General features: G+C 41.8%; 1 protein-coding gene across 1 annotated transcript in view; it reads right to left on the reverse strand.

The window, feature by feature from the left end:
* The window catches only part of pik3c3 (phosphatidylinositol 3-kinase, catalytic subunit type 3), a 124,744-nt gene extending 115,168 nt beyond the window's left edge, over window positions 1-9,576 (reverse strand). The window contains exons 1-2 of the mRNA XM_080208711.1: window positions 9,376-9,576; window positions 3,018-3,206 (exon numbers count right to left, since the gene is read on the reverse strand). Coding sequence (XP_080064837.1) covers window positions 3,018-3,206; window positions 9,376-9,443 — 257 coding nt within the window. The 5' untranslated portion in view covers window positions 9,444-9,576. The remainder of the gene's footprint in view (window positions 1-3,017; window positions 3,207-9,375) is intronic.
* Between the last annotated feature and the right edge of the window lie 17,368 nt (window positions 9,577-26,944).

The raw sequence follows: 26,944 nt of genomic DNA on the forward strand, positions 1-26,944 counted from the left end.
AACAGCTCCATGCACTATGGATTGGCCTCATCAACAGCCACGTAAATAGGGCCTGAGTAATTTGCTTATTATGCAAGCTTGATGTTGAAAAAGTGGGCAAAGTTATTCTGCAGGATAATGGCTGCACTGATCAGGTCACTGCTCAATTTATATCATGCAAATTCACAGACAGATACAAGAGCACCACTTAGTCCTGAAAAGTGTCCATTCGACCTCACACTAGCCTTGGAAAGGCAAGATTCATCAAACATTTAAGAGGCGAAGCCAGGCTTTTCACACTGCTCTATGCAACATGAGTGACATTCTCCACCGAGAGGATGCTGCCGACAAGCTGAAAAGATGTTCTGCTCATCACACAAATGATACATGAATTTCATTGACGGAATGATGCCGGGTATGTAGGCCGTACGTCCCAGCAACTGGTGGGACATGTTAAGCAGCACAGCCCTTCAGCTGTTCACAACAGAAAAAGTACTGACTGTACCTAACTAACCTGCTTGCAAAACTCAGAACATGGTCTCCAACATTAGATGCCATTGGACAACACCTGCTGAACAATCCCGATTGTGCCAAGAATTACACTGACAACAATTTAAGATCATCAGATGAGTTTGAAGAGAGGCTGCAAACTGTAACAAAGGGACTTGGGGGTTCTTGTTCATGAAAGCCAGAAAGCTAGCATACAGGTCAGGGATAACAGGGAATGGAATGCTAGATTTTATTTCAAAGAGGCCAGAATATTAAAGTAAAGTGTTGCTGCAACTACACAAGGTACCAGTGAGGCCACATTTAGAATATCGTATACAGTTTTGGTCCCCCTATTTAAGGAAGGATATATTAGAAGCAGTGCAGAGAAGGATTACTAGGATGATCCCAGGTATGGAGGGTCTGCCATACAAAGAAAGATTAAATACGTTGTGTCTGCACTCCTTGGAGTTCAGAGGAACGAGAGGTGATGTGATTGAAACATATAAAGATCATTAGGAGGTCAGGCACGGTAAATGCTGGGAGGCTGTTTACACTCATGAGAGAGTTTAAAACCAGAGGGCAGAGTTTCAGAACAAGGAGATGCTCATTTAAAATGAATCTGAGGAAGAATTTCTTCTGTCAGAGTGATGAAACTTCCTAGGATAAAGAATTTATCCTAGGAAGCTGCATAGAACAAGGCCTTCAACATTTTCAAGGCTATGATCTAAAGTTTTTTTTTAAATCAGTAGGGGAATGAAAGATAACAGAAATAAAGCAGAAAAGTGGACTTCCTAAGTGTTAGATCAGCCATGATCTTATTGAATGTTGAAGCAGGCTCCAAGGGCTGAATTACCTACTCCTGCTCCTATTTCTTGTGGTCTTATAGCGGTTCACGTAATATATATAGCTTCTAAGATGTGAGGCACAGCGTCCTGTCCTTTAGCAAAAGGATAAAACATGTCCACAGATTGCACTCTTTAGGGGGCAGCCATTACCCAATTCATTATCTAAGGCAATGTCTTGACCAGAATTAACTTGTCAGGTTTGAAGTTAAACAAAAGCTTGGCAGTTAATTGTTCCTTGGTGCATTGTCCATAGCAACAACTGTACCAATCAGAATCCAATCAATACCTTCATCTCATGCAAGATAAATTGTTGTTTCCTTCAGACTGGTGTTCTTCTGATGAGTACAAAATGAAACGTTTTGATAGCATGTCTCTTTTCAGCCATTAAAAAAATCGTACATTAAAGAAGGTTTGTAAGATTCATTACAAGGCTTAATGTTTAACAAGACTTGTGTGAGCAGCGCCTAGGACATGTCAATCTTATCAGCTGCCAAGAATTAATAGCAAAATAAAACATTTCCATACCCAGAGGTCAAGTCCAATGTTGATATGTAATTTAGAATTGGAGTATGTATCAGGGAGGTTTCCAGTTCTTCACTGGGTTGTACACAGGCATTTATAATCTATTTGGAATTATCTAACTCAATATATTAAAGGCAGAATTTTCTAGGCTTCTCACCAGCTGGATCTTCCTGTCCTGCCAATGTCGACCCCTTGTGGCTGTGTCTGCATAAGCCATGATGTGGATGTGCCGGCGTTGGACTGGGGTAAACACAGTAAAAAGTCTGACAACAACTGGTGTTGTCAGACTTTTTACTCTGCATAAGCCCACAGACTTTGGCAGGACCAGAAAATCGTGCTGGCAACAACAGCTCACTACATCCACTGCAGAAACATAGTTCTGTGCACAACTAAACTAAACATACAGTATATACCTGCATAAACCAAATTTATTTGACAGACGTGAAAGAATTTCAAATTGTTTTAAAAATTAATTTTTGGGATACAGACAAAACTAGAAAGGCCATTAATTGTAGCATTTATTGTCTGTTTCCAGATCACTATGGAGAGCTTCCTTCTCAAACTACAGATGTTATCAAAGTGCAACTCATCTGCTGCCCCCTTTTCACACTTCAATGTTTTGAATCAATGTGTTAAATATTGGAATTCTAGTCCATAACAGATATGGTTGATGGTATTTCACTCAGCCCAACCTATTATCTAGAGTCAAGAATGGGAAGAGATTATAATCCCCTTTGATTAAAATGTGAAATGTCTAAATTACTTTGGTCTAAAAAAAATGGATTTCTGGAATGACGCTCAGTATGTTTTCCCATTGAACCTTATCCTACTGAAAGTACTTTCTTCCAGATTTTATTTGTATGCCTCAGAGGTCTTACAGTTTTAGGTTAGGCTAATGGTTAGAAATGCTATCAAAAATTAATTTGAATTTGTCTCAACAATACATACTTATTTGGAAAGTTAAAATTACTTCAGACTTGCTAAGCTCTTTCAGTCAGAATACTACAACCTGCCTTTCACAAATAAACAGTAATAGGTTGAGTTAAACATCAAGGTTTAGAGTTAAAATTATAATCCATAAAGTTAAAAGTTCCCATGTGTTTAATATACAGATTTAAGGCTTTGCATTCTGCCACAGTTTGCAAAACAAAAACTCAAATCTCAGCAGCAAGACATACTTACTTCCATCTAGTACTGAAAGCTTTGTAAGAAGTCCGAACAGGAAGAGCCAGGGGTTTTCCTTCTGCAAACACTTGGCCAGTCACATAGAGGTCTGAACAAGTTTCCTGATATAAGCCTGAAAATTTAAGTAATGGGTCCTCCAGAAGAGCGGTATAGCTTTTTTGCTCCCGTTTGCCTTCCAAGCTTCCACTGCATACATAGAGGAACAGAAAAGAAAATATCTGGGATATGCATTTCATACTACAATCACAGAGAAAGCTTAGCAAAGCAGAAAATAACGTGCTCTTCAGTACTTAAAATATTTGCTTATTTTCATAGCTGCATAATAATAAAATTTTTATTGCTCAAAAGGTGACAATTTTTACAGCTCTAAATTTAAAATCTTTCAATCATGCACAATGAAGTTGCCCAAATAATTGCATTTTCATGAAAATGCATTGATTACAACTGAATATATAGACAGTCAGCAAATTAGAGCAATAGTTTTGCATATTAACAAGCTCCTGTCAGATTCCACTAACATTCATAAGCCTCAAATGGAAAGGAAACTGCAGCACATCTTTCCACTGAGCTAACACTGACCAAAGGAAAACTGAGTTTTGAAACCTCACAATGACTATTAGTGGTATAGCAAGATGACTGGTATTGATATACAGGCCGTGACACTTGCAATCAGCACAACTTTAAAATATCAGCCATGATTAATAGTCAAAAGCAACATTATAAATACTGTTGCATCATGGACTTGCCTTGCAATTCTAACAATAGATAGATAATTCAACCAACTTCTAAATTGCCTTTGCTGATAGAAAATAAGCTTTCCAATTCTGTATAGAATTTCTGATATTCAAAGTTTATGATGTTGAGCACTCTCAGCATGTAACAAGAAACTTCAAGAATGGTGCACAGTAAATGCATTTTCTATCACTATATTTCATGCTTCTACAGGTCACTACTGTATTCCAGTTGTAGGGGCATGCTTCCTTATTATTAGTACAAATATGGAGATTATAATTTGACCTGACCAGATAAATGCTTTTGCCATTAACAAATAATTTATAGTTAATCTTTAAATATTTCAACTGCACACTATTACAAAAAAGTGTGATCATAACTGAATCCTTCACAAGTAAAAGAAAAAGTAATTTATCACTTAGTTCAGAATTGCATTTCTCGACCATAAATCAGTATTGTATTAGTAGATAAATAAAATGTTAAAACTAATTGTGACACCATGCTTGGGCAGTGAGAAGAGGGACATGCCCAGAGTTTAATTGAGATACATTTCTACACATCTTACAATGAACGATTTAGCATTATCTTTGCAACCAAATGAGCTATTTCATGCATTTAGCATGAAACATAGGCACAGTGGCTGTGTGCACAGGTTAGCAACCTCAGGACTGAGGCTATGTCGGACACCAGATCTTGCGTCAGGCAGTTCAGGCTTGCAGTTTGAGTCAAGTGTAGCTCAGAGCGTGGGAATAGATCAGTGCATGTGTGGTAACTTGTCCTGTGCCACACTGCAGCAATGCAAATCCAGCTGACTGATCAGGCAAGTTATTTTTTTTTTAAATTGACACACGGCAGTTCTAAAATGTCCGGCTTTTTGAAAACTCTGGTTCCTGGACAGCTGAATTTGAGATGGACTGATGATACTATAGTGGCCCAAACGTATTAAAGAGTAAAAATGGATTTAACCAATGGAGAAAACCAAGTAGAGGGGAAGCAATTGAGAAACAATTCGCCATTAACCAAAGCACATAACTATAAAAACATCTTGCAATTAGAGAATAAAAGCAGATGCTGTGAATGCTGGAATCTGAAACAAACAGAAAATGCTTTAAAATCTCCTAGAAGAGAGAAAACAAAATTAACATTTCAAGTCTGGATAACTCTTGATCTGCTAAAGAGAACTGGTATAGGGTGAGATTTATACTGTTGTGGGGGAAGTGGTGGGGGGTTGGTGTGGATGGGGTGGGGAAGCAGTAGGGGCTGGATAGAGCGCCAGTGATAGGTGGAGGCTACGGAGAGATTGACAAAAAGACAAAAAGGAGATATTAATAGTGGTGATCAAGACTAAGAAAGGTGCTGATAGGGTATCTTAAAAGGTCAGAATGCCTTAAGGTAAGCACTGTGACAAAGGACAACCTGGAACAGCTTAATAGATAGCCCTTCTGAATTTTGGAAGGTGGGAGGGGGGGCTGAGGGAAAAAATATACAATACAAGATAAAATGGGGGATAGAAAAATAAATCAAAGGAAGAAATTTTTAAAAATTGATAGATATAAAACAAAGGATGAAGGTGGAGGAAAGAGCTCATAGTATGAAGTTGTTGAGCTCAATGTTAAGTCTGAAAGACCATAAATTGCCAAATCAAGAGGTGAGGTGCTGTTCCTCCAGTTTGTATTGGGCTTCACTGGGACATTGCAACAGGCCAATAACAGACACATGGACAGGACAGGAATATAGATATGTTGAATAGCAAGTGATAGGAAGGTCCAGGTCCTGCTTGTAGACGGACTGAAGGCATATTACAAAGCGATCACTCAGTCTGTACTTGGTTTCTCCAATGTAACACAGCAAATGCAATACAGCAGATTAAATAAAGCGTTGCTTCATCCGTAGAGTATTTCAGCCCTTGGATGGTGAGCAGGGAGGAGGTTAAGGATTTCCTTCTTTCCATGACATTTTTGTCAGGACTCCCTAGCCTCCACCCATCACTGGCCATCTTTCCAGTCCCTTACTTCACCCCTTCCCTCCCTCCACTACTCTCAGTTCTCTTCCACTCTGACAAAGAGTCAGAGTCATCCAGACTTGAAATGTTAGCTCACAACTACAGAATTGAATTATAAGCTTGCTTTTATATTTATTTCAGGAGTAATCCAGTTACACTGCAGCTTCGCAAATGTTGCCTTTATACTGTCAGTCCAGAGTTGAACATCTTCACTTGCAAACAGGTGGTTCTTTTTGCTCGCCAAAGTAAAAAAACTTTACATATTCAAACATTTATTGTAATTTAAATGTCGGTGAAGCTTGAATATTATTGAAATCCACTCTTCATTAGCTTGAGAAATCCAAACAACATGAGACTACAGCTCCATGGTGATCTCATGCTACTTGATAAAATTCAGACTGGATTTTGGCCTGTGATATGAAACTGGAATTACACTGCTGATGTTACATCAATGTGATACAGAAGCCACAATACCTTTGTCACTACAATGATACAATTGATTAATTCCACACAAAAGCTTGTACTTTCATTTATGGATGGCGATCCGCATAAAACATAGATGCAATCATTTACACATTGCATTAATAATAGTTTTCATGTCGCACACATAAATCTGCAACATTCCCAGGCTGCAAAAACAATTAACCAATTGCTCTTTGTTTCTGAATATTTTCAAGAGCAAAATATTTGCCAAAAGCTTCATAAGGGATCATGTTTAACAACGCAAGAAACAAAATCATAGTAACACAATTATTGCATGAGTAGTATCTGAGCATTGCAAAGATTATAGTGCAAAGTCTGGCTTGCTTCATGGGTCACATGGCCTAATTTGATCATCTAGATTCAAAACCTCCCAATTGATGTTTTTTATTCCCTCCTCGGGGTCCTTGTGCATGAGTCGCAAAAACCCAGCTTGCAGGTGCAGCAGGTGGTCAGGAAGGCAAATGGGATGCTGGCCTTCATAGCGAGGGGGATTGAATATAAAAGTAGGAGGTCTTGCTGCAGCTGTATAGGGCATTGGTGAGGCCGCAGCTGGAGTACTGTGTGCAGTTTTGGGCGCCGCACCTGCGCAAAGATATTTTGGCCTTGGAGGGAGTGCAGAGGAGGTTTACTAGGCTGATACCGGAGTTGAGGGGGTTGAGCTATGAGGAGAGGCTGAATAAACTAGGCTTGTACTCGTTAGAGTTTAGAAGAATGAGGGGAGATCTCATTGAGACATATAAGATGATGAATGGGATGGATAGGATAGAGGTGGAGAGACTCTTCCCGCTCAAAAAAGACAGTAGGACTCTTATTGAATGGCGGGGCAGGCTCGAAGGGCTAGATGGCCTACTCCTGCTCCTATTTCTTATGTTCTTATAAAGACTACCTTAATACTTCCATCACTACAACTCTGAACTAACTGAGATGCATCACTATTGGCAATGAACAAAATCAACTTTTTTCTAATTTATTTATATTAAGCAGTAAAACTTGAACTTCCCCTCAGAGTGCATATTGAAATAATCCTCACTGATCTACATTTCACTCGTGTCCCAAATTTAAAATCATCCTTGTGTTTAAGCTCCTTCATGGTCTTGTTACACCTCTCTCTAAATCCTCTAACCCAAGTTTCCTCTGTCTCTGGTCTCTTGTATACTTTAACACTGCTGTACAGCACCTTGGATTTTTTTTTCAATATTAAAGGCACTGTATAAACAAAGTTGTTAAGAATGAGTAGTTGGCCACATGATCCAGTAGTCTTCTTTTGATGCCACTACAAGAGGTGGGGACAGTTCAAGGGTATCAACTACAATTCCTTTGCAGTCAAATAGCCTGTTAAAACTTAGTGTCAACATTCATATATGAACAGTAGCCTTGTGGCAAAGAAGCAAAGAGCAAGCAACCATGCCATAGATCCAGATGGACAAGGACAATATTTTCGTTTCAGGTGATAACCATTTCAATCTCACTGCATTCCCTTATTTCAGAACTTAAATCCAATACCCAAAGAACATGTAATCATTGGTCCTGCACTAGCCTTCCAGCGTTGAATTCTTTAAGCTTCCTCTCTAGACCTGCCCAATATATGATATAGGAGGCAGTTCAGAGATTATCACCAGTTTCAGAATTTGCTCTCGGCTAATGGCATAACATTACCAACAGAGGCATTTGCACCCAGAGCAAGTAGATAAGATACTTGCAAGCCACCCAAACCTAAAAAAAAACTACTTCTGGACCTAACACCTCCATCGCATTCAGAGGGAAAGCTGTGTTAGAATTCCATCATCACTATGAAAGAATTCAATATTTCCTCCTGCAGTCAACAACTTGCCTAAGATACCCAGTGAAAATACCCAATCGTTACTTTGAACAGGTCTCTCATTTCATTAGCAATAGCCAAAATGTAACTTGAGTGAACTTCAACTGAAAACCTACTGGACCATCATGGGAGTGCACTGCAACAGTGGTCAGTCTATCCTGTTGCCAAATACTGCTCAATGTTCTGGTCCTGCAGTCTCCACATAAAGATCATGGAGGCTCAATGAAATGCTGCTATTAAAGCAGTATCAGCTTCCACTTCAAATGAGTGGTTTCCAGGGCTGTACCATGTTGCCACTCTTGCCTTTCACCAAGATGCCATTGTCCTCAACAAGATGGGAAATATTTATGGGCAACAATGAATCGCTGTTAACAAAAACCTGTAATTAACTGTGGGATGTGCCTTAAAGAGTCAACAATTTATCATTGACCAAACAGCAGAAGTTCCAGGCTTTAATCATTCTTTCAGAGACATAGAAGCACTCAACCGAATCAGAATAGAGCATAGACAACTGCTACACAAGGACAAAGTGAGAAACTACAAAGGTAATTATGGGCATCAATCTGGGATCATGGAACATATCACGTCAGCTTTCCTATTAAGGTCTGTTGCAGAAAGTCCCTTGCTCCTGTACTCACCATTGAATGGATATCCAAACAAGATTTACCCATCATAACTCAGTCAGAATGCACTAGTTGTAGACTTCACTCACCTGATGAAGGGGCAGTGCTCTGAAAGGTCATGTTATCAAATAAACTTGTTGGATTTTACCTGCTGTTGTGAGACTTCTTACTGTGTTTACCCCAGTCGAGCGCTGGCATCTCCACATTACAGAAAGTGTTAAGCCACATTATTACTTGAATTTGAAAGGTGGCAAAAAACTAAGGGCACAACGTCAAAGTAGCAAAGGACAAATTTAAGACCATCAGGCACATTTTAATACAACAAACGCTCAACATGTGGAATAAGCTTCCAGTCAGAATACAGGAGAGAAAGACCCTGGTAAATGATTGGAAGCAGAATGGGGAAGTTAGGATCGCTCTATCTGGATGAATCAAACTGGCTGAACGTTTCCCCCTGGATTTATCCCATGGTCTAAGTGAAATGTTTGTACTTTGAGATGTTGCATGGGAAGACTAAACGTGAAATAATAATACACAAAGAGCGGCCGGCTCTGACCCACTGAGAAACAGGATGCGCTTTGGGATCGGTCACCTCCCTGTCCCAGTGCCGAGCAAGGACGGAGGGCGTCCTGGCAAGTCCACACCATCCAACCTCCCTATCCCATCCCCATCCCTCCCCTCAGCCCCTCTACTCACATCTTCAGCTGGACATTGATGTCCAGGTCGCAGCTATAAACATAACAGAATTTCTCCGTGTCGCTCATCGCTCTCGGCTGAAACCAGTCCTTTGCCGCCCCGACATCAGCCGGATCCCCGGCACAGCCTGTCCTGGGAGAGGAGAGGGAAGGAGGGGAGAAGATTTAAACCCGGCCGGCTCACAGCTCCGCCGCCGCCATCTTCCCCCTCCGCCTCTTCACATCCGGTTCACAGGGCAGGGGTCAGTCATAGGGCAGAGGTCAGTCACTGGGAGGAGGAGGAGGGTGACTTTCTCCATCCCTGCACTGTCAGGTCAGTGTCTCACCTTCAGCCAGCTACACACCATGGTCATCTCATCTCATCTCATCCATTCCTCTTCCCAATCTGAAGACATGGAATAAACAGCAGCAAAGTGGATGTAAAATTGGCTGAATAGCAGGAAGCAGAATGTCGTTGGTCAATGGATTGGTTTCAGGCTGGAGGAAAGTTTGTATTGGATTTCTCCAGGGGTCAGCATCGGAACCGTTACTTTTCTTCTGACATATTAATGATCTGGATCTTGGTGTGCAGGGGGCAAGGTCAGAGTTTGCAGATGACACAAAACTTGGAAGTATTGTAAACTGTGAGGACAGTGTAGAACTTCAAAAGGACATAGACAAGTTGGAGAAATAATACAATAAATAAATATTATACTATTATATTATTTCTCCAATATGTATGTAATATAAATAAATATACTATTATATTATTTCTCCAACTTGTCTTATGTCCTTTTGGAGGTCTACTTCAAAAAAAATTGAAGTATAATATTTTTTGTTTTTATTCCAATTCAATCAAATCAAGTCCAATTCAGAGACTCAACAAGTTGAGACATTTTCATTCAAGCTGACAGGGCTCTCCATTCTGTCTTGGTCTTGATCTATATGATCCAAGCTGATTGGAGTAGGCATTGCAACTTCTCCCAGGCTTGATCTCATTTGCATCTTAGCCAAAAGGCCGAGATACCACTTTTAAAAATTGCTTCAAATGAAGCTAAAATGTAACCTAATACTTCAACCAAGCACAGCATGTTGATACTACACTTGATCTTAGCCAAAAGGCCAACACCTCTTCATACAATTCTACCCCCCACACCTCTTCATACAATTCTATCAGCAGAGCAGGATCTTCCAATCCCACTGGTGGGAAGGGCTGAAAAATCTACCAAAAAAAGATTTCAACTGTCTTAAGTGATTTTGTCCTGCAAGAGAGGGAAGATTGTCCGTTAGTATACTGTCATGTTTCAGGGTGTAGCTGAATATCTGGAAGTATCTGGAAGCTGTAAGGTGGTGCTATGAAGCTTGGAGAGTGAGGTGCAGCATCTAAATCCTGATTGCTGATGGGCATGGGATGCATTGAGTGTATGAGTAGGAAGTGACATTCGAAGTGTGAGGCCTTTAAACTTTTTCCAACACTGCAGCCAGCCCTCAGCACCTCATTTCTTCAATTAACATCCATAAGTGTCTGCTCCCATTCCCTTCACAGTGAATTTTTAATTTTTTTAATTTATGAGGTGTAAGCTTTGCTAGTGAGGCCTCAATTTATTTCCAATTGCAAATTGCTCTTTTTTTATTCATTTACGAAATATGTGTGTTGCTGGCTGGGCCAGCATTTATTGCCCATCGCTGCTACATGCCCTCAGAAGGCATTTGAGAGTCAACCACTTTGCTGTTGATCTGGAGTCACATGTAAGCCAGGCCAGGATTACGCCAACACTATAGCTAACGAAACCATCCACGTCTCTACTTTCTCAGGAAGCTAAGGAAATTTAGCATGTCCACTAAGACTCTCACAACTTTTACAGATGCACCAGAGAAAGTATTCTTTCTGGTTGTACCACAGCTCATTAAGGCTCCTGCTCTGTCCAAGACCACAAGAAACTATAAAGGGTTGTGGTCATGAGCGAAGCCCAGTCCATCACTCAAACCAGCCTCCCATCCATTGACTCTGTCTACACTTCCCGCTGCCTTGGAAAAGCAGCCAACATAAGTAAGGACCCCACGCACCCCAGACATTCTCTCTTCCACTTTCTTCTGTCAGGAAAATGATACAAATGTCTGAGGATACGTACCAACCGACTCAAGAACAGCTTCTTCCCTGCTGCCATCCGATCTTTGAATGGATCTAGCTCGTATTAAGCTGATCTTTCTCCGCTCCTTAACGATGACTATAACACTACATTCTGCACCCTCTCCTTTCCTTCTCCACATATGGTATGCTTTGTCTGTACTGCACAAGAAACAGTACTTTTCACAGTATACTAGTACATGTGACAATGAATCAGATCAAAGTAAATACATTAGTGAACCTGATGGGTTTTTACAACAATCGACCATAGTTTCATGATCATCATTAGACTTTTAATTCCAGATTTTTTATTAAATTTAAATTCCATCATCTGCTACAGTTGGATTTGAACCCAGGCCTTGGATCTTGCCCTGGGCCTCTGGATTACTTATACAGAGTCAATACCACTCTGAAACTGCCTCTTGTTTCAATCTTCTAATTCCCAAAACCTTATTATAGTGTTAATGTAAGCCTATTTGTGACATGAATAAATAAACTTGAAACTTAAATCAGCCAAAGCCTGAGTGTTGCCCAGGTCTTGCAGCATGCAGACACGAACCACTTCAACATTTGGGATCGTTTGTGTTTTTCTTTTCCAGCACTTCCTATTTTTAATTTCAGTTTCTGAGCAATTGTGAGTCATATTTAGCAATGTGCAATTTACAGCAAACATCCCCATTTCTAACCTTATGATAGAGGGCAGGTCATTCACAAGCACCTGGCGATGGTTGGCTCAAAGGTCACATGATGTGGATATGCCGGCGTTGGACTGGGGTAAACACAGTAAAAAGTCTGACAACATCAGGTTTAAAGGGAGTACGGTAGGATGAGAGAAGAATTGGCGAATGTGGACTGGGGGAGCGCATTGGAAGGTAGGTCTGCTGAGGAGCAGTGGAGGATCTTTAAGGAGATCTTTCTTGGTGCTCAGCAGAAATTTATTCCGATGGTCAAAAAGGACCGTAGGAGGAGAGGTAATAAGCCGTGGATAACGAAGGAGGTGAAGGAAAGTATTAAAAGCGGAGGCGTTTAGAGTAGCTAAGAGTAGTGGGCGAGAAGAGGATTGGGAGAGGTTTAAATGTCAACAAAGATTGACAAAGAAGTTGATAAAGAAGGGTAGGAGAAACTATGAAGCTGGGCTAGCGCTTAATATAAAAAAGGATAGCAAGAGTTTTTATAAATATATAAAAAGGAAGAGGCTGGCTAGGGTGAACGTTGGTCCCTTAGAGGATGAGAAGGGGGTCTTAGTGGTAGGGGATGGGGATATGGCTGAGGTCTTGAATAACTTTTTTGTTTCTGTCTTCACGGAGGAGGACGTGAATAATTTGCCGGGTGTTAGAGATGGAAAGGTGGTAGGACTGGAGGGTCTTAATGACATTACTGTTACTAGAGAGGCGGTGCTCGACAGACTGGAGGGGGCTGATTGTGGACAAGTTGCCAGGACCGGATGGAATGCATCCGAGAGTTCTGAAAGAAATGGCGGAGGTGATAGTGGATGCCTTGGTGGTTATTTTCCAGACGTCGCTGGATTCTGGGGAAGTGCCGGAAGATTGGAAAACGGCTAATGTTATGCCGTTGTTTAAGAAGGGTGCCAGGCAAAAGGCAGGGAATTATAGGCCGGTTAGTTTAACGTCTGTGGTAGGTAAAATGTTAGAATCCGTCATCAAGGAGGAAATAGCGAGGCATCTTGAGAGGAATTGCTTGATAGAGCAGACGCAGCACGGTTTCGTTAAAGGGAAGTCGTGTCTGACAAATTTATTGGAGTTCTATGAGGATGTGTCTAGGGCGGTGGATAGAGGAGAGCCGGTGGATGTGGTCTTTCTTGATTTTCAGAAAGCGTTTGACAAGGTACCTCACAAGAGGTTATTGCAGAAGGTCAGGGGACATGGAGTTGGGGGTAGGCTGTCAGCGTGGATAGAGGATTGGTTGTCAAATAGGAGGCAGAGAGTGGGGGTCAGTGGGTGCTATTCGGATTGGCGGATGGTGACTAGTGGAGTGCCCCAGGGGTCGGTGCTGGGGCCTCAGCTATTTACCATTTATATAGATGATCTGGAGGAGGGAACCGAGTGTATGGTGTCGAAATTTGCTGATGACACCAAGATTGGTGGAACGGCAAATTGTGCGGAGGGTGTGGAGAGTCTACAGAAGGATCTAGATAGGCTGGACGAATGGGCCAGGAAATGGCAAATGGAATTTAATGTTGGCAAGTGCGAGGTGGTCCACTTTGGTAGGAAGAATGGTAGGAAGGATTATTACTTACGTGGCGAAAAACTGCAGCAGGCGACGGTGCAGAGGGACCTTGGGGTCCTTGTGCATGAGTCGCAAAAACCCAGCTTGCAGGTGCAACAGGTGGTCAGGAAGGCGAATGGGATGCTGGCCTTCATAGCGAGGGGGATTGAATATAAAAGTAGGGAGGTCTTGCTGCAGCTGTATTGGGCATTGGTGAGGCCGCAGCTGGAGTACTGTGTGCAGTTTTGGTCGCCGTACTTACGCAAGGATATTTTGGCCTTGGAGGGAGTGCAGAGGAGGTTTACTAGGCTGATGCCAGAGTTAAGGGGGTTGAGCTATGAAGAGAGGCTGAATAAATTAGGCTTGTACTCGTTAGAGTTTTGAAAAATGAGGGGAGATCTCATTGAGACATATAAGATGATGAATGGGATGGACAGGATAGAGGTGGAGAGACTCTTCCCGCTCAGAAAGGATAGTAGGACTAGCGGGCACAGCTTCAAGATAAAGGGGGGGCGGTTTAGAACGGAGTTGAGGAGGAACTTCTTCACTCAAAGGGTGGTGAATCTCTGGAATTCTCTGCCCGTTGAAGTGGTGGAGGCTACCTCGCTAAATATTTTTAAGATGCGGGTTGATGGGTTTTTGATAAGAGAGGGGATTAAGGGTTATGGGGAGAGGGCGGGAATGTGGAACTGAGCCACGACAGATCAGCCATGATCTTATTGAATGGTGGGGCAGGCTCGAAGGGCTAGATGGCCTACTCCTGCTCCTATTTCTTATGTTCTTATGTTCTTAAGTCCAATCGATTTATTTGACAGTAAACTCACTAGCTTTCAAGGTTACCCCCTTCGTCAGGTGAATGGAGAGTTCTGGCCTCAGACAGAGCATATAAAGCACAGACAGTTTACAGATTAGTGCGACTATCTGTAACCCCTATGACTTGCCTGGGTTTGCAAAACCTCACTTACTGTACTGTCTGGAGACAATACACATCTCTTTAACCTGTGATCAGTGCTCCTTCCACTCACATTGTTAGCCACTTTAAGACTTGAACAGCAGGTTAGGTGTAAAGATTCGCATTCTAATCAGTAATCTGTAAACTGTCTGTGCTTTATATGCTCTGTCTGAGGCCAGAACCCTCCATTCACCTGACGAAGAGGGAAACCTCGAAAGCTTGTGAGTCTATTATCAAATAAATCGGTTGGACTAAAACCTGGTGTTGTCAGAGTTTTTACTGTCAAAGGACACAGTCAGCCTCCAACAACTGCAAACTTTGTCCTTTCTGCTAGGTCTGACTCCAGCCACTGGAGATTTTTTTTCCCCCTGATTCCCATTGACTCATCTTCCTTGATGCCACGCTCTGCTAAAATCTGACTTTGGCCCACAACTTCCAACTCACTGCGAAAAGTCATGTGCCACCAAAAATAGTTTTTTTTTATTCATTCATGGCACATGGGCGTCACTGGCTGGGCAGCATTTATTGCCAATCCCTAGTTTCCCGAGGGCAGCTGAGAGTCACCCACATTTCTGTGGCTCTGGTATCACATGCAGGCTAGACCAGGTAAGGACAGCAGATTTTCTTCCCTAAAGGGACATGAATGAACCAGATGGGTTTTTCCTGACAATTGACGATGGTTTCATGGTCATTGGTAGATTTTTAATTCCAGATACTTAATTACTGAATTCAAATTCCACCATCTGCCGTGGGGGAATCCAAACCCAGGTCTCCTGAACATTGGCCAAGTTTCTGAATCAATAGTCTAGTGATAATACCACTAGGCCATCACCTTCCCGCACTTACCTCAGTTGAAAAATTGTGATCCAACTCCCAATAGGAGCAGTAGCCTTCAGCCTTTAGCAGAAAAATGTCCATAAGCCCCTGCACGGCGCAGGACCCCAGCCACTCCCTGTTATGACATAGCCAGACTGCGAATGTTTATTAGGGTCTAGCCTTGAAACAGCAACTTCAACGTGAAGGTAGAGATATCAGTAAGATTCCCTACTATTATGAAAATATGTTGATTTTTTTTTTGCTTATTCCTTTTAGGCAGTTAATCCTATTGTTGTTAATCGTTATTGGCTCATTTACATTGTACTTTTTATTCATATGGTTGAAGATGAGTATTATTTAATATGTATAAGTGAACATAGGTTTTGTTATTTGTTATTTTGTTATTTGAAGCGAATATTTAAATCTGCATTATATTGTTATATAACTTTATGTGCGGCCATGCTTGTAAGTGTTTTACTTTAGAACATGGAAACTGAAAATGTAATTGGGAAGAAGAGAAGTCAGAACTTCTCAGACTGTGATTTGGATACCTTATTGCATGAGGCTGAACAAAGGAGACTTCACATTTTGAGTCATGGAAAATCTAAATTATTATTAGTATCCTTCTGACTTGTTTACTTCATTTATATTATCTCATGTTTAACTGTTGTGTTTTCACATTTCAATAAACCATTTGTATAGTCTCCTATTTAAATGTTTTGTTTCAATGTTTTGATAAAGCATTAGTACCATATTGTCAAGCTTAATGAAAAACATTTATTTACAAAAATGTTATAAATATACCATGTTAACATTTAACTAAATATTTTACTTTAGCAGCTACATTGTGATATTTTGTTCAATTGTCTCACCTTTTCAAATTTCTTGCAATAAAACATTTTTTTTACTTTAACACAACAATTCCATTGTCTTTTTCTAAGCAAGGAGGTAAGTGGGAGGAGGGAAGGAGGAAGGAAGGGAGAGAAGGGAAGTGAGGGGAAGGTAAGGGAGGGAAGTGTTTGAACATGTCAGTTTTCCATTTTGCAAGTTCATTGCCCAAAATCAGCAGTTGCCAGGCAATCTCGAACTGCCCTTGCATCCCCTGATGAGTTACAGGTCCTCTGTGAAATGTTACAAATGTCGCTGATGCCACAGAAAGGACTTAACATAAAGATATTCAGCACTGTCATGAATTTCATCTCCACTGTTAAGGCAATGTGGCAGTTAGAGTTAGGTTTCAGGTCTTCCTTCAACATTTCACTAAGGTGCCCCATTGCTCCCTTACTGAAGTGCAGTTTCCTGGCACACATCTCCTCTAACGTTATGTCATGTGATGTCCTTCGCCTGTGCACTTTCACAGGAGTATTTGTGTAGGGGGGTGGGGGGCGGTGTGGAGGGAGGTGTGGTGTTGGTGGAAGGGCGTAATTGGTTTGCTTCCTTGCCAGTTGAAGATGTAGTCTGACACTTCTGTCATGATGTCTGCGCCTACATTAAAATCTCCAAAGAACTTTTAAGAAGCAATGCTAAAAGAATGAAGTTCCAACAGGAGTGGGACATGACTCCAGAGAATTCTGCAATACCTGTCAGATAGTTCACATCAGCTTTGAGGAGACTTGTGTATATCAACTGAGGCATCAAAAATATTCGTAGTAATTACTGAGTCTCTACCAGGATAGCATTGCCAGGGCGGCATTACCAGGAACGGAGGTGGCATGAAGGAGATGGGACCTTGGATTTTGATTTGATTTGATTTATTATTGTCACATGTATTAACATACAGTGAAAAGTATTGTTTCTTGCAGGCTATACAGACAAAGCATACCATTCATACAGAAGGAAACAAGAGAGTGCAGAATGTAGTATTACAGGCATAGCTAGGGTGTAGAGAAAGATCAACTTAATGCAAGGTAGGTCCATTCAAAAGTCTGATGGCAGCAGGGGAGGAGCTGTTCTTGAGTCGGTTCTTATGAGACCTCAGACTTTTGTGTCATTTTTCCGACGAAGAAGGTGGAAGAGAGGATGTCCGGAGTGTGTGGGGTCCTTAATTATGCTAGTTGCTTTGCTGAGGCAGTGAAAAGTGTAGATAGAGTTAAGGGAAGGGAGGCTGGTTTGCATGATGGATTGGGTTACATTCATGACCTTTTGTAGTTTTTTGCGATCTTGAGCAGAGCAGGAGCCATGCAAGCTGTAATAGAATGCTTTCTATGGTACATCTGTGAAGGTTGATAGAGTCGTAGCTGACATGCCAAATTTCCTTAGTCTGAGAAAGTAGAGGCGTTGATGGGCTTTCTTAACTATGGTGTCGGCATGGGAAGACCAGGACATGCTGTTGGTGATCTAAAAACTTGAAGTTTTTGGCGTTTTCTACTTCATCCCCATTGATGTAGACCGGCGCATGTTATCTAGGCTTCCTGAAGTTGATGACAATCTCCTTCATTTTGTTGATATTAAGGGAGTGATTATTGTCGTCACACCAATTCACCAGATTCTCTATCTCATTCCTGTACTCTGTCCCGCCATTGTTTGAAATCTGATCCACTAGGGCGGTGTTGTCAGCAAACTTGAAAATCAAGTTGGAGGGGAATTGGGACACATAGTCATAGATATATAAGAAGTACAACAGAGGGCTGAGAACACAGTCTTGTGGGGCACCGATGTTGAGGATGATTGTGGCGGAGGTGTTGTTACCTATCCTTACTGATTGTGGTACGCGGGTCAGGAAGTTCAGGATCCAGTCGCAAGGGAGGAGCTGAACCCCAGGCCACGGGGATGAGTTTCGTAGGAATAATGGAGTTGAAGACTGAACTGTAGTCAATAAATAGAAGTCTGATATAGGTGTCTTTGTTATCTATGTGTTTCAGCGTAAAGTGCAGGGCCGGGGAAATGGGGTCTGCTGTGGACCTGTTGCGGTGGTAGGCAAAATGTAGTGGATCCAGGTAATCCGGAAGATAGAATTGATTCATGCCATGATTAACCTAATATGGGATGCCCCCATATTGATGCGTCTCTGTTGTTGGGGTTGGGGGTGAGGTCTCTCTTACTGGGTGGGGTGGTGGCAGTATTCAGGACACTCCTGTGCCTGCATAGGGTCGTTGCTGAGAGGGTTTGATCCGAACATTTAGTGGTGGGGTGAAGGTTGCCCACTTGTGGTGAAGGCATAGGGATGTCTGCGAGGGGGTTACAATGTCTGTTGGTGAGTGAGGGGAAGGGGGGATGCCTAGTGGTGTACTCTGAGATTGGTGTGCGCTTTAAAAGATATGTCCCAATCCCTGTGAAACCGGATTGTCAGCATGTTTCTCATTGGGGATTCTTTTGCCACCAGAGAGTGGTTGGCATCTGTTTAGCGCTGCCAACACCACGGGAAACACTCCAGTTTTCCCACTGGTCCCAGAACCTAATTTCTCATCTGGAGAATTGTGGCCGGTATCTTTTAAGGTCACATATTTTACTTTGAAAACTTCACACTTTAATCAGCAGGTGGTGCTATTTTCCCAAATCGTCACTGTTAATGTCGAAGTGCTCCAGTCCCACATGGGTTTACCTCAGCTTCCTGTCATTTACACCATCATAAAACAAAAAAAAAGTGTCTGTGGCAGACCTCACAATTCTGGTAGACACTCTTAAAACACTACTGTAAGAGGGGCTGTCTTGGGGAAAGAAAGCTTACACGGAGACAAATAGTGTTGTTGTTTCTAGGGTATAACTATCTAAGGGGAGAACCGCTCAGGACTGTTACATTTAGCAGACTGCTTACCCAGGCTGTCAATTAAACATATCGACCATGTAGTAGACTAAAAATATACTTACAATTTCCTAAGTGAATCTAGCAATAAATATCTCCCGAGCGGTTTCCATTTGGACTCAAAGAATGGGAGCTATTCCGTACAATTGATTTTTACAGAATGCTCTAAAATTCTGGGTGGGATTTAATGGCCTCGCTCATCCTGAAAGCGTAAAATATCCTGCCCGAGGTCAACGGACCTTCCCATGGTCCACCCCTTGCCCACTCCAATTCCCTGGCAGGCGGGGTGGTAAAATTCCAAACACTATATTAGAAAAGTCAGCATCACCACAACATGAAATAATCCTGTGCTTTGATGTGCATTACAGAAAGAGCTCCTAGATTATGTAGAAACCAATAGATTTTCATAAATTTTTTTTAATGTAACTAGGTATTTGGCTCAGTAAGTGATATCATCAGAGCAAGGATAAGATAAATATCAAAACAAACATCATACGAAGCCCTGAATGCCGGAAGTCCTCTCATTATCTTCACCATTAAACAGAAGCAGCAAAACTTGCCTCATTCTCCATTCTCCAAATAGATTCTCACAAGTGAAACAGACAGCTTATTGTTAATCTACAGCCCTTTATGTGGAATGTCCCCATCAGTTCCTTGCTAAAAAATAAGTAGCTGAGAAAAGAAAAGCCTTAGTTACCTATTCTTCCAGTGTCATCTGGAATGGTGCATTTAATCTCAAATGGAGGCTGGGAGGTTGGTGGGGCGGTGGGGGTGGGGATGGGGGGGGTGGTTTCTGGGAGGGGGGGTGGAATCTGATTGAGGTATGGAAATTATTAGAGGCATAGATCGCAAGAATCCTTTTCTCATGGCAGGAATGTCTAAGACAGTAAGATGTCTCACAATACCAGGTTAAAGTCCAACAGGTTTATTTGGTAGCAAAAGCCACTAGCTTTCGGAGCACTACTCCTTCATCAGGTAAATGGGAGTTCTGTTCACAAACAGGACATATAAAGACAGGCATATAAAGACACAAACTCAATTTAAAAAATAATGGTTGGAATGCGAGTTAAACCTGTACATGTTTATACCTGTTAGGTAATAGTTTCACAGGTAATATCTGTAACGACTCATATTTCAACCATTATTTTGTAAATTGAGTGTGTGTCTTTATATGCCCTGTTTGTGAACACAGCTCCCACTTACCTGATGAAAGAGCAGCGAGTGCTCCGAAAGCTAGAGGATTTTGCTACCCAATAAACATGTTGGACTTTAACCTGCTGATGTGAGACTTCTTACTGCGTTTACTCCAGTCCAATGCTGGCATCTCCACATCAGGAGTGTCTAAGACTAGAGGGTATAAGTTTAAGGAGAAGACTAAGTGGTTTGGAGGGGATCTGAGGAAATATTTTTTCTCTCAGAGGGTGGTGGAAATGTGGAATGCTCTGCCTGGAAGGGTGACTCTGTGACCATTATGCAATCCAATCCTCTTGTGGTGAATTTGCTGGAGGTCTCATTAGAATTAGTAATTGGCCATTGAGAAATGCTTGCAATCAATGCTGATTTTGAATCCCAGAATGTAATATATGATTTTTCCACTTTTGATTCTGATGTATAGGATCATACAGCACAGGTGCAGGCCATTTGGCCCACATTTGTAAGAACTATTCAATTTATCTCACTTCCCTATTGCCCTGACTTTAAAAAGTGCAAACGTGACCTGTGCGTTCCATCTGGAGAAGTCACCTCAAATAAGAAATAGGAGCAGGAGTAGGCCATCTGGCCCTTCGAGCCTGCCCCGCCATTCAATAAGATCATGGCTGATCTGTCGTGGCTCAGTTCCACTTTCCCGCCCTCTCCCCATAACCCTTAATCCCCTCTCTTATCAAAAACCCATCAACCCGCTTCTTAAAAATATTTAGCGAGGCAGCCTCCACCACTTCAACGGGCAGAGAATTCCAGAGATTCACCACCCTTTGAGTGAAGAAGCTCCTCCTCAACTCCGTTCTGAACCGCCCCCCCTTTATCTTGAGGCTGTGCCCCCTAGTCCTACTGTCTTTTTTGAGCGGGAAGAGTCTTTCCACCTCTATCCTATCCATCCCATTCATCATCTTATACGTCTCAATGAGATCTCCCCTCATTCTTCTAAACTCTAACGAGTACAAGCCTAGTTTATTCAGCCTCTCCTCATAGCTCAACCCCCTCAACTCCGGTATCAGCCTAGTAAACCTCCTCTGCACTCCCTCCAAGGCCAAAATATCCTTGCGCAGGTGCGGCGCCCAAAACTGCACACAGTACTCCAGCTGCGGCCTCACCAATGCCCTATACAGCTGCAGCAAGACCTCCCTACTTTTATATTCAATCCCCCTCGCTATGAAGGCCAGCATCCCATTCGCCTTCCTGACCACCTGCTGCACCTGCAGGCTGGGTTTTTGCGACTCATGCACAAGGACCCCGAGGTCCCTCTGCACCGTCGCCTGCTGCAGTTTTTCGCCACGTAAGTAATAGTCCTTCCTACCATTCTTCCTACCAAAGTGGACCACCTCACACTTGCCAACATTAAATTCCATTTGCCATTTCCTGGCCCATTCGCCCAGCCTATCTAGATCCTTCTGCAGACTCTCCACACCCTCCACACAATTTGCCTTTCCCCCAATCTTGGTGTCATCAGCAAATTTCGACACCCTACACTCGGTTCCCTCCTCCAGATCATCTATATAAATGGTAAATAGCTGAGGCCCCAGCACCGACCCCTGGGGCACCCCACTAGTCACCAATCTGTTAGGTTATTTTGTATTGTAATGTTGTAGAAGTGTAATTTCTGGGTTGATATATCACAGGGCAGAATGGATGAATGCAGGTAAATGAACCAGTTGAAAGCTTCTAAATTGTTACTATTTTCAGATGTTGGTGGGCAAATTCATTTTGAAGCATATCTTCTATGTTTTCTGTGAGATATATGCTGAAAACCCAAGAAACAATTATTTAATAATTTGTATCTCAGACCTCACTGCTTTATATTGTGAATAGCTGCAGCTGAATGGTCTAAAATTGCTCACTCAACACTTTAACCAATGTCCCATCTGTCCTTCAATAAAATATTTACAATTTCAGCATCCTGTTCTTGTAGGATTGTAATTATCAATATGAGCTCTGGTGGAAACATGTACTTGTTTAATATCCTATGTTAAAATTAAAGATTGACATTGGAGAAGGATCAGACGGTGATTTGACGGACAGATTAAAAGGCTTTCAAAAATATAATTCCATTTAACAGGAAACGTCAGCTAAGTGGATCGGTAAAGCTCAATAAAAATCCATTAGTGTTTAAGGTAAAGTAATCTTGGAACAACAAACTGTGATGGTGTAGGTCACCCCCACTGTTCTTTTTCAGTCTAAGCCACTCATTTCTGTCTCTCACTCATTCTCTCTTATCTGTCCCATTGGCTCTAAAAGCTAACTATTTCTCTTTCACTTCAAGCCCAGAAAATGTACGGTATACTTCAGAGGAAAGACTTCAAGAAGACTCATCATATGTCCAATAATTAGTCACAGGTTGCAGAAGATAGGGCCAGGAGAAAGGATCCACCTCACCAGAGGAGGGAGTTAGAGCCAAGCCTGATTGCAGAGGACCCGTGTACTGATTGAAGGCTCAGACTACCAAATAAAATTGATAATCTCACAATGCTGAAATGTTGAATATGTCCATTCTCACTTAGTGGCCCTGGGCTTTTGTCTTTGGAGCCCTACTTCTCAACGCAAGATTCCTTTAATGCAAGTGGAGAGATGTGTATGGAGAGAGGCAAAGAGGATGGGGGGGGAAGGATTTCCTAGATATTTCACTTCACTATAATCTGATTTATGAATCCTGTTAGCCTGAAGTGTTTTGTACCGATTTGTTGCATTTACCATTTCATTAGTTACCAAAGTATACCTTTACGCAATACTTGATAAAAACAAAAGTTATGTAATTGCATGTGCCATTTATGAATGTGTAAAGTAGAAAAGTAAATTGTACACTTTCTGAAAGCATTTCTGTATAAACTCTTATACATTTTTACCAGTTTAGAATATAGAATTAGACTCTTAGTGAGCTAACTCTTTGGGGGAAAACTGGAAAGTTATGATAATGAAGTATAGTATACAGATATTGTAGTTAACAGGGATGAATATAACATTGGGTGGAATCTTGTGCTCCTACTGATGAACTTGGAGGCAGGGATGGTACATAATTAGTGGCGACTGAGGCATATTGGATCCCCACTACCTTGCTGCTAGAATTTAATTCTGGGCAGGAGGCCCATGGTCAACACTTCCACCCAATGCTTACTGAAGCCCTCAAGTGGCCAATCAATGACCGCTTAAGGGCCTCATGCCCCCTGCCGCTGGTACTAACCTCGTAGCGGCCGGCCCAATTGACTTGGGGAGTTTAATACAGTCACTCCTGGAAAGTGGGGTCTATCCATCAAAAGCACTCTGCTTCTGATCAAGGGACTCAACATTAGAAAGGAGGACCTTACTGAGAGCCTTTGATGCCGACGCTCCCCTACATCATTCACCCAGCCACCCCACCTTTTGAATACCCTCTCCCATCACTTCACCTCCCTGTGCCCTGGGTCACTTTGCAATCCTGGGCCTCATGTGCCTATCCTTCCAGCAGTAGCCACTCTGCTGCTGAGCACAACAGCTGTTGCGTTGGCCTTGATTGACCAGCAACTCTCAGTAGAAGGGACCTCCAACTCAGGATCCTGATTCTAAATGAAGGCCCGCCAGTGGTCTCATCACTGCCTGATCAATATGTGGTTCAGCAGGTCTTCCCGAAAAGAGACTGCACAGCTCTCTTGCTGGATCAGCAGGCAAAACCTCTGATGCCTCAACCAGATTCCACCCCTTGAGTGAGATAACTGTAATGAGAAAGAAAATGTTAAAGGGTATAGCATTTTTAAAAATTGATAAATTGCCAGGCCCAAAGGAAACGTCTCCAAAATTACGAAGGGAAACAAGGGAGGTAATTGTGAAAGTTCTCAGCATCATTTTCAGACCTTTTTAGCTGTAGGCATGGTAGCAGAGGACTGCTATAATGTGGTACCATAATTTATAAAGGGACAAAGGAATAAACCAAGTAATTACAAGTCAGTTAGCCTTAACCTTGGTGATGGATAATATTTTGAGGAACAGCATAAATCATCAGTTTAACTCCGAGGAAAGACTGGACAGGCTGGGATTATTTTCTCTGGAATAGAGGAAACTGGGGGGATATTTATGAAGGTATGTAAAATTATGAGGGGCAAAGATAGAGTTGATAGGAAGGACCCATTTGCCTTAATGAGAGATCAGCAACTGGGAATCATGGAAACCCAGCAGTGCAGGAGAAGGCCATTTGGCCCATTGAGACCGTACCAACTCTCACCCAGCCCCTACCCTATCCTCATAACCCCACATTTTTATTCCACTAATACCCTCGCACTTCTTGGGACACTAAGGAGTAAATAAACATAGCCAATCCACCTGCACCTTTCGGATAGAGCACCTGGAGGAAACCCACACAGACACGGGGAGAACAGGCAAAATCAACGCAGACAGTGACCTAAGGCTGGCATTGAACCCAGCAGAACTAACCACCATGCCATAATGCCACCCGAGGAAGTGGTGGGTACATTTATTTGAGGCAGTAGTAGAGGGATTAGAAGGGGGTGCAGAGAAATTTTTCACCTGAAGGGTAGTGGACACCTGGAGTTCATGGCCTCAAAGGGTAGTATAGGCAGATACCCTCAGAGTGTTTAAAAAGAAACATGCTTATTAGGGTGACCAACTAAGAGCTGGAAGGTGGGATTATCCTAGCCTTTTTACAGCCAGCACAGACTCAGACTGTATCCTTAGATTGTGGTGTTTCATCCTCCCGCTTTCACAGCTACCATACTGAGATGAATCATATTTTAACAGCAATGGAGAAACCTGTGCATCATCCATCAGTTATCAAATTAACTAACGCTGTCGTAGGTAGGGCAGGTTAACTCAATTGGTTAGTGTGAAACGCTTGATAATGCTGATGGCATGGGTTTAATCGTCTTACTAGCTGAAGTATTCCTGGGGCCTACTTGCCGTTATTATGCCATAATTAATAGGCCTCATACAATGTAGCATTCTACTGAAAGAGAAGGTAAGTTATCACATCCTTTATACAGAAATAATTTTTAATATGCCCAGCATCTTTTGTGTGAGATTAAAACATTTCTAATTTCAGCCACCAGATGTCACTACACAGCAAGAATTTGATTTGCCCAGATTATTTTAAAATAGCAAATTGTAGATGTATGTTCTGACAAACTGTGTGTTTTAAAAATAAAACTGAGTGCACTCTAGGTTCTGACAGTGAAGTTCAGTGTATGTATGTGTGAGAGGCATTAGCTTTTAATAAATGTAATACAAGTCACCTTCATTTGATAACTTTACAAAGTTTTATAGTAACTGGTGTGACCAGTACATCATCATTCGTATTTGATCAATTCGAATGTCTGTGGTTTCATGTCCTTAAAGCAAGCTTTTCCAAACATTGTACTATGTTTTGAGCAGTGGGTTTGTGCACATGGTACTTTAATCACACTATATAAATTCCAAGCACTGTAATGTGAAACGACAAACTCTCATACTGCAATTATATCTTTCATGGCTGTGTTTCCTTTTTGCCAAAAGTTGAACTTGTCAACATTTTGCATTATACAGATGACTGTAATGTGCTTTCTGCTAGCACTGATAATGTACACCACAGTAACAAATTCAGTTAAAATTCTTTTCATTAAAATTTGAAAGAGAGATGCCAAGACTAACAGTGATTAAAATACCTCCTACACAATCAATGGCAGAATTCTCACAGCGTGAAGTAAACTAGCAAAATCTAGCAATAATCTGGTAATCCAACAAAAATCTAGTAATAAGGTAGATTTATTGTTGTTCCATTAATAACTTAGAATAATAATAAAATATTTCTAATAATACAGGGATGAATAATCAGAGATATCTCAAAGCTGTTACACTGAATTGTGGCAGCACTGAAACACTGGAAAATTGTCTCACAGTGGTCAAAAATTAAAGTTAATTTATTACATTAACACTGCAATGGAGTTAATGTAAAATTCCACCAGCATCTGTTCAGGTCAATGCACCTAACCAGTCTTTCAAACCGTGGGAGGAAACTGGAGCACCAGAAGGAAACTCACGCAGGCATGGGGAGAATGTGAAAACTCCACCCAGACAGTGACCCAAGCCAGGAATTGAACCAGGTCCCTACGCTGTGAAGCAGCAGTGCTAACCACAGTGCCACTGTGCCGCCAATTATACATGCATTTTGACATTCCATTAAAATATAGAAAACTTTACCACAAGTTATAGAGATAGTTCATTTGTAAAGGAGAAAAAAGGAAGGATATGAGGAAAGAGCAAGGAAATGTGATGACAGTAGGTAGGGTAGATTCTTCTGGTTTTATTATCCAAATTCTGTTACACATAGGAAAAAAAACACTATTCTTCCCCCATTTTAAAGCTGATTTTCCCAACATCATTTCTGCTGACTTTCCCACATTATACCTGAAGAGTGTGCAGCAATGTAAATTACTTGTTAATGATTAAGGGGCACTGTCAATGCAAACTACTTGTCAATTATTAGGGGGCACAGGTTTAAGGTGCGAGGGGCAAGGTTTAAAGGAGATGTACGAGGCAATTTTTTTACAGAG

This window comes from Carcharhinus amblyrhynchos, chromosome 1 (genome assembly GCF_965287045.1).
Source record: "Carcharhinus amblyrhynchos chromosome 1, sCarAmb.v2.hapA, whole genome shotgun sequence".
Lineage (NCBI taxonomy): Eukaryota > Metazoa > Chordata > Chondrichthyes > Carcharhiniformes > Carcharhinidae > Carcharhinus > Carcharhinus amblyrhynchos.